We start from the raw sequence: 9,110 nt of genomic DNA on the forward strand, positions 1-9,110 counted from the left end.
ATCTCCATCCTCGCTGGATGCTGCCCAGTGGAGCGGGGAAGCCCCTTTGCTCCAACAAAATGGTGGCAGGAAAAGCCTCCCAAGACCGTGAGCCCCTTTTCACTCCCTGCCCAGGTCCCAGGTGGGCCATACCCATTCCCATAGCTTTTCCAGACTGATTTCCCCTGTCAGCTATTCATCCCCAAGCAGCGCAGTAACTCCAGTTGCTTCTTTCCCACCCTCACTCTTTAGGCCGTACCTTCTATAGGACACAAATCCCAACTATGTCTTGTAAAGCACTGAAAATTCATTTGTAACTAATGAAACTTCAGCTATGCTTGCAAAGAACTCCAACTCTGAGTTGCTGCCCTGCTGCCCACTCTGTTACTTTGGGCAACATCACACTCGCAGTTCCTCTTTGTTATCTGCAGGGTGGGGGGGGGTCTCACCCTCCAGAGGCGAGGCCCTTCCTGGGTCAGCCCTGACGGAAGGGCGGGCTGAGCTGTCCCAGTCAGCAGGCTCTTCTGTCCAGGTGTGCCCTGGCCAACTCCATCATCAAGCATCATCACCAGGACCAAGGTGGCCCAGAGCCAGTGATGAGTGGCAGCCTGGGCACCCAAGTCCTAGGCTCCATGTGGGTGGAGGAGCAAGGGGAGATAAACTACTGGTGGGGAAGAAGGTTTGTGGGGAAGGAGGATGTTTACAAATATCCTGAAGTTCCATGTATGTGCCATTGTGATTCTAGAATTCTGTATAGAAAGGGCCTTAGGTGGCAATCCTATTGGGATTAGGAGGAAATTACATTCCTATAGCCCTTTACTTAATACTGAGACATCATCACAATAAAGAACTAGAGTATGATGGAAATTTGGGGGGCTAGCACACCTAAAGTATCCACTTTGTTGTTGCCACCACACAAGGCTTCCTCTTGGAGAGATAGCATATGGAGCTTTGGGGGCTCAAGGTCAGTAGCATTTTGGTGGCAAAATAATTAAAACCCTGACTTTGCAATCTGCCAGGGCCATAGGACTTCCTGGTTGAAGCTTCTCCTTTGATGGGTAGAGAGCCTTCTTTTAGGTTTCTACCACATGAACACAAAGATGTGAGCTGAGGGGATGTATGGGGGAAGGAGGGAGACACCACCATCCTCTAAAGCCCACGCCTGGTCTGGATCTCCTAGCAGGACCAGTCGACCATGGAGATGGGAAACCTCACAAGCGCCTCCCAGTTCATCCTCCTCAGTCTCTCCAGCCAACCCGAGAAGCAGGAGCTGATCTTCGGGCTCTTCCTTCTCATGTACCTGGTTGGGGCAGCCGGGAACCTGCTCATCGTTCTGGCTATTGGCTCAGATTCCCACCTCCACACGCCCTTGTACTTCTTTCTCAGCAACCTCTCCCTGGTGGATTTCTGCTTCATCTCCACCACAGTCCCCAAGATGCTCACGAACATCCAGACACAGACCCAGTCCATTTCCTACAGTGGCTGCCTAGCCCAGATCTACTTCTGCATTTTGCTTGCGAACATGGACAACTTCCTCCTGATGGCCATGGCTTACGACCGCTACGTGGCGGTCTGCCGGCCCCTACACTACTCCATGACTATGAGTCTAGCAGCCTGTGCCCTCATGCTTGGGAGCGCCTGGCTCCTTGCCAACCTCCACTCCCTGCTGCATACCCTCCTCATGGCCCGGCTGGACTTCTGTGCCAGCAACGTCATCCCTTACTTCTTCTGTGACCTCGTTCCCCTGCTTCAGCTCTCCTGCTCCAACACCCTGCCCAATCAACTCATGATTCTGCTGGTGGGGGGCCTGATCGTCCTCATCCCCTTCCTCAGCATCCTCATCTCCTACGTCCACATTGTGTCTGCTGTGCTCAAGGTCCCATCTGCCCGGGGAAAACAGAAGGCCTTCTCTACCTGTGGCTCCCACCTTGCTGTGGTCATCCTCTTCTATGGGACCATCACAGGGGTCTACCTGAGTCCCTCACCCTCCCACTCAGCTGACAAGGATTCACTGGCTTCAGTAATGTACATGGTGGTCACCCCCATGCTGAATCCCTTTATCTACTGCCTGAGGAATAAGGACATGCAGGGAGCTCTGTGGAAACTGGTCAGTGTGAAGGTTGCATTCCATGGGCTATGATAGCAGAGCTCCCCTTCGGGGCCTCTGTGCTGGAAAGAGGATGAACCCCAGGGACAGGCTCAACACACAGAAGGCGGGAGGAGCAGACCTCACTGTCCCGTGTTGTCACTGTGGCCAGCAAAGCCTTTCATTGCTCCATAAGTAATCTGCAGGTCCAAAATATCTTGACCCCTGTGCTGACTGCCTAGACTACCAACAGGAGAATAAACTCTCCCATAAAGACAAAACCACATAAACAGGTATAAAGTAGCTCTATCTGCAGACCTTCTGGAGAGGGTTCATGTGAGAACAGTGAGTTCATAGGAGTCTATGACCTGTGCTGGTGGGCTTCCCTGGTGGCTCAGTCAGTAAGGAATCTGCCAGTGATGTGGAAAATCCAGGTTCAATCCCTGGGTTGGGAAGATCCCCTGAAGAAGGGAATGGCAACCCACTCCCAGTTTTCTTGTCTGGAGAATCTCATAGACTGTAACCCTCCTCTGCTGGAGGGTTACAGTCCATGGGGTCGCAAAGAATCAGACACAACTGAGTGACTCACTCACACACACACACACACACACACACACACACACACACACAACCTGTGCTGACAGCCTGTGCCAAGGAGATGCCCTTTGAGAGCCCCCATGCACCCCTACAGAGGCTCAGATCTTTAATCCTCAACCATCCCAGCTTCCAAACTCCTCTGCTGGACCCCCCACTTCCCAACAACCATCCCCACACTCTGGGCTGAACCTGGCTTTGGAGACAGGCTTCAGTCTGTCTACTCTCAGGCTAGGTCCTGCTGGCTGGAGCTCCATAGCTCTACCTACTTGTATCGGGAATGCCTAGAGTGACTGTCTCAGCTGAACACCTATGAAGGCCCTATACTGTCCCACTTATGTGCTTTCTTGTCTCTTAGGAAAGAGAGGAGGCTGGACTTAGAGTTGGTTCTCTGGGTGTGAAGCATGTAAAAGGAAGGGGCCAAGATAATCCTTCTGAAGATGCTTCTCTATAAGCTGAACTGGACAAAGAGACAAAGGGAAAAGGCCTCATGTAATGAGTTCATGGCTGAAGAAGGTGTATGTGGCTTTCTGTCCAGTAGGATAATATCCTAGGCTGCGACGGGTGTGGCAGAGCTGGGGAGAGCATTACACGGAAAGTAATCCCAACTGGCACCTGGTCCTGGGCCCTCTGATTACCAGCTATTTGACTCTGGTTCATCTGACAAGCACCATTCCAGCCAACCCTCCTCATTCTCCTCCAGCTGCCATTTGCCCATTTCTATCCATCAAAATTCCAGTTGTCCCTCAAGGCTCAGATAAAATACCATGCCCTTCATGAAGCCACCTCAAGTCTCCCCGGTCAAAAGGAAATTTTTTTCTCCTCTGAATCTCAATATAATTTGAATTCTACTACAGCTTCTTTCATGCTCTGTTTTGCATACTTCAACTTTGCAGGGCTCACCTTAACTCTACTACAAACAGAATTGTTGGAGTCAAGTCTTATTCTCTTAAATCTCAACGTTTTAAATTGACAGCAGATATGCAGAAAGAACACTTATGGCCTTTCTCCCCATGATTTTGCCTTAACCAATACATTTCCCCAACCCCAGACAAGGAAAAAGTTAGCAACCTGGTTGGCCAGAGCCCAAGGAGTTCACTGGTGCATATTTTATGAGGGGCAGTGTGCCTTTATGGGTCATCATTTAGGGGTGAAGCTCCCTTCCTCCCAGCCTGGCCCCTTGATTAGTCCTCTTCTATCCGTGTCTGGCTGGAGTCCTCACTTGGGTCCAGTCACCTCTTCCTCCCTCCCTCCCTCTCCCTGCCCCCAACACCATGACTGAGCACATAGGCCCTTAATTCTGATCTGGGGCTGAGTGGGAAAGCAAGGTAGGCCGAAGCTACTTCCCAGCTCACCTTTAACCACTGAGCCCACGACAGAGGTTACTGGGTATAACTCACATACCAACAGTTGAACTTCGGCTCAAAGTTTGCTATTGTTCCTTGAACAGTTTCCATGGGATCCTGAGCCTTAGGAGTTGGGATGATTGGATTTCAGCTTTCCTGGGTCTCTGATCATAGAACCACAATAACAGCAACAAAATCTCACCATCACCTTGTGACGTCATGAAAAGCTGACGTCAGCATGGAGAAGAAGTCTTCGTATGCATTTGCTATAATGGTGAATAATACAACGGTTTGGTCTCAAAGTTAAAAAAAAAAAAAAGGAACAAGAAAAAGATTTTAAAAGGGGGCAGGCAGTGAATACCTTTGAAAGACCTTAAACTGACCTTGTTCATCAGTGGGCCGTGAGGATGCTTCCTGCCCTAAGGCCTCTCCTTGTCACCTTGTCAGCCTGGCTCACGTCCTGGCCAGGAGGCTGCTTGCTGAGGGGGAAATGGGAAGGAACCACCTGCACACAGGTCAACTATAAGATGTTCAGAAGCTCAGCCACCCTTACAGACTTCGTAGCATAAACACAATCCTGTGAAGATACCAGAATGTCCGTTTATATTTTTAAAATAAAATATTTAAGGGGAAAAAAATAGTTGTTATCTACATTTTTAAAAGTGTTATGAGGGAAAGTGGAAGCATCTCTGAGAATAATTAGAATAAAAAATATCTCCTACATCATTTTCCAAGTCATACAACACTCCCTCTGCTCACAGTGGGTGCCTTCCCCACACCAGGGGCCACAGGTACTGCATCTGTTCAACAAAGGTAATTTGAGCTCAAGGGAAATTATGTCCCAGATACCCTATCCCAGAGAGAGATCAGCAAACAAAACAGTTTCCTCTTTCTTGCAGCAGCTGATGTTCCAGGGATTAGGGAGGCAGAAAAAAAATTGAGAAAAAAAGCATTCAACATGTCAGAGTTGTGAGGGCTGTAAGAAAAATAAACCCGGTTCAGGCACCAGACATTGACCAGGAGTGCTCCTGTGGGCAGGCTGTGCTTCAGTTACTATTGTTTCATAACCAACAACCCCAACTCCGTGGCTTAAAATACTCATTTATTTGTTCTCTCATATTTCTGGTGGTGACTGGGCCCTCAGAATAATGTACAGATAGGGTTTTGTCAGAGTTCCTGGTGAATCCTCTGCAACACTCACCTCTCCCAGAACCACACCGGCTTTGCTGGACTCTCCACACCCAACCCGGCACGTGGTTACAGATGAGCACAACCTCCTTCTGTTATAACAGAACTCAAGCATTTTCTGTAGAGCTGCGCTCCCAAGATGCCCTAAGCAAAGTGCTTCACCTGCCTCCCCCATCGTGGGACGTGAAAGTGAAGGAGAGTGATGGCAACTGAGAAAACGAGAGAAGCAGCAGCAGGCAGAGCAGCAGATACTAGGTGACTGCACCAAGAGAAATGGATGCATTGAAGAAATCTTTGTGAAGCACTTTTATTAAGCTGGGCACTGTGCTGAGACAGAGCAATAAATGAATTTCTGAGTCCCTCCTCCCCATCAAAATCTTCTAGTGTGAAATTAGGATGTAACTATCCTTGTTGTTTAAGAGGTTCCTGCATTATAGCTACGAGCTGAGAGTCATAACAGCACTTTGCTAAGATCATGACTTACTGTTCGTTTGGGTTTTTTTTGTTTTTTATTATTATTATTATTTTAATTTTATTTTATTTTTAAAATTTACATAATTGTATTAGTATTGCCACAGGTATACATGTGTTCCCCATCCTGAATCCTCCTCCCTCCTCCCTCCCCATTCCATCCCTCTGGGTCGTCCCAGTGCACCAGCCCCAAGCATCCAGTATCGTGCATCGAACCTGGACTGGCAACTCGTTTCATACATGATATTTTACATGTTTCAATGCCATTCTCCCAAATCTCCCCACACTCTCCCTCTCCCACAGAGTCCATAAGACTGTTCTATACATCAGTGTCTCTTTTGCTGTCTCGTACACAGGGTTATTGTTACCATCTTTCTAAATTCCATATATATGCGTTAGTATACTGTATTGGTGTTTTTCTTTCTGGCTTACTTCCCTCTGTATAATAGGCTCCAGTTTCATCCACCTCATTAGAACTGATTCAAATGTATTCTTTTTAATGGCTGAGTAATACTCCATTGTGTATATGTACCACAGCTTTCTTATCCATTCATCTGCTGATGGACATCTAGGTTGCTTCCATGTTCTGGCTATTATAAACAGTGCTGCGATGAACATTGGGGTACACGTGTCTCTTTCCCTTCTGGTTTCCTCAGTGTGTATGCCCAGCAGTGGGATTGCTGGATCATAAGGCAGTTCTATTTCCAGTTTTTTAAGGAATCTCCACACTGTTCTCCAGAGTGGCTGTACTAGTTTGCATTCCCACCAACAGTGTAAGAGGGTTCCCTTTTCTCCACACCCTCTCCAGCATTTATTACTTGTAGACTTTTGGATCGCAGCCATTCTGACTGGTGTGAAATGGTACCTCATAGTGGTTTTGATTTGCATTTCTCTGATAATGAGTGATGTTGAGCATCTTTTCATGTGTTTGTTAGCCATCTGGATGTCTTCTTTGGAGAAATGTCTATTTAGTTCTTTGGCCCATTTTTTGATTGGGTCATTTATTTTTCTGGAGTTGAGCTGTAGGAGTTGCTTGTATATTCTCGAGATTAGTTGTTTGTCAGTTGCTTCATTTGCTATTATCTTCTCCCATTCTGAAGGCTGTCTTTTCACCTTGCTAATAGTTTCCTTTGATGTGCAGAAGCTTTTAAGGTTAATTAGGTCCCATTTGTTTATTTTTGCTTTTATTTCCAATATTCTGGGAGGTGGGTCATAGAGGATCCTGCTGTGATGTATGTCAGAGAGTGTTTTGCCTATGTTCTCCTCTAGGAGTTTTATAGTTTCTGGTCTTACGTTGAGATCTTTAATCCATTTTGAGTTTATTTTTGTGTATGGTGTTAGAAAGTGTTCTAGTTTCATTCTTTTACAAGTGGTTGACCAGATTTCCCAGCACCACTTGTTAAAGAGATTGTCTTTAATCCATTGTATATTCTTGCCTCCTTTGTCAAAGATAAGGTGTCCATATGTGCATGGATTTATCTCTGGGCTTTCTATTTTGTTCCATTGATCTATATTTCTGTCTTTGTGCCAGTACCATACTGTCTTGATAACTGTGGCTTTGTAGTAGAGCCTGAAGTCAGGTAGGTTGATTCCTCCTGTTCCATTCTTCTTTCTCAAGATCGCTTTGGCTATTCGAGGTTTTTTGTATTTCCATACAAATTGTGAAATTATTTGTTCTAGCTCTGTGAAGAATGCTGTTGGTAGCTTGATAGGGATTGCATTGAATCTATAGATTGCTTTGGGTAGTATACTCATTTTCACTATATTGATTCTTCCAATCCATGAACATGGTATATTTCTCCATCTGTTAGTGTCCTCTTTGATTTCTTTCACCAGTGTTTTATAGTTTTCTATATATAGGTCTTTAGTTTCTTTAGGCAGATATATTCCTAAGTATTTTATTCTTTCCGTTGCAATGGTGAATGGAATTGTTTCCTTAATTTCTCTTTGTTTTCTCATTATTAGTGTATAGGAATGCAAGGGATTTCTGGGTGTTGATTTTATATCCTGCAACTTTACTATAGTCACTGATTAGTTCTAGTAATTTTCTGGTGGAGTCTTTAGGGTTTTCTATGTAGAGGATCATGTCATCTGCAAACAGTGAGAGCTTTACTTCTTCTTTTCCAATTTGGATTCCTTTTATTTCTTTTTCTGCTCTGATTGCTGTGGCCAAAACTTCCAAAACTATGTTGAATAGTAATGGTGAAAGTGGGCACCCTTGTCTTGTTCCTGACTTTAGAGGAAATGCTTTCAATTTTTCACCATTGAGGATAATGTTTGCGGTGGGTTTGTCATATATAGCTTTTATTATGTTGAGGTATGTTCCTTCTATTCCTGCTTTCTGGAGAGTTTTTATCATAAATGGATGTTGAATTTTGTCAAAGGCTTTCTCTGCATCTATTGAGATAATCATATGGTTTTTATTTTTCAATTTGTTAATGTGGTGTATTACATTGATTGATTTGCGGATATTGAAGAATCCTTGCATCCCTGGGATAAAGCCCACTTGGTCATGGTGTATGATATTTTTAATGTGTTGTTGGATTCTGATTGCTAGAATTTTGTTAAGGATTTTTGCATCTATGTTCATCAGTGATATTGGCCTGTAGTTTTCTTTTTTTGTGGGATCTTTGTCAGGTTTTGGTATTAGGGTGATGGTGGCCTCATAGAATGAGTTTGGAAGTTTACCATCCTCTGCAATTTTCTGGAAGAGTTTGAGCAGGATAGGTGTTAGCTCTTCTCTAAATTTTTGGTAGAATTCAGCTGTGAAGCCGTCTGGACCTGGGCTTTTGTTTGCTGGAAGAGTTTTGATTACAGTTTCAATTTCTGTGCTTGTGATGGGTCTGTTAAGATTTTCTATTTCTTCCTGGTCGAGTTTTGGAAAGTTGTACTTTTCTAAGAATTTGTCCATTTCTTCCACGTTGTCCATTTTATTGGCATATAATTGTTGATAGTAGTCTCTTATGATCCTTTGTATTTCTGTGTTGTCTGTTGTGATCTCTCCATTTTCATTTCTAATTTTATTGATTTGATTTTTCTCCCTTTGTTTCTTGATGAGTCTGGCTAATGGTGTGTCAATTTTATTTATCCTTTCAAAAAACCAGCTTTTGGTTTTGTTGATTTTTGCTATGATCTCTTTTGTTTCTTTTGCATTTATTTCTGCTCTAAGTTTTAAGATTTCTTTCCTTCTACTAACCCTGGGGTTCTTCATTTCTTCCTTTTCTAGTTGCTTTAGGTGTAGAGTTAGGTTATTTATTTGACTTTTTTCTTGTTTCTTGAGGTGTGCCTGTATTGCTATGAACTTTCCCCTTAGGACTGCTTTTACCGTGTCCCACAGGTTTTGGGTTGTTGTGTTTTCATTTTCATTCGTTTCTATGCACATTTTGATTTCTTTTTTGATTTCTTCTGTGATTTGTTGGTTATTCAGCAGTGTGTTGTTCAGCCTC

The 9,110-nt window shown here is 44.5% G+C and overlaps 1 protein-coding gene across 1 annotated transcript; it reads left to right on the forward strand.

Moving 5' to 3' along the window:
* The first annotated feature begins 1,174 nt into the window (after nt 1-1,174).
* Nucleotides 1,175-2,119, forward strand: LOC129637678 (putative olfactory receptor 1F12P). Its single transcript, XM_055561894.1, has one exon. It carries the CDS (start codon nt 1,175-1,177, stop codon nt 2,117-2,119), a length of 945 nt encoding a protein of 314 aa, XP_055417869.1.
* Nucleotides 2,120-9,110: the final 6,991 nt, after the last annotated feature.

The sequence above is a fragment of the Bubalus kerabau genome, chromosome 23 (genome assembly GCF_029407905.1).
Source record: "Bubalus kerabau isolate K-KA32 ecotype Philippines breed swamp buffalo chromosome 23, PCC_UOA_SB_1v2, whole genome shotgun sequence".
In the NCBI taxonomy this organism is placed as follows: domain Eukaryota; kingdom Metazoa; phylum Chordata; class Mammalia; order Artiodactyla; family Bovidae; genus Bubalus; species Bubalus kerabau.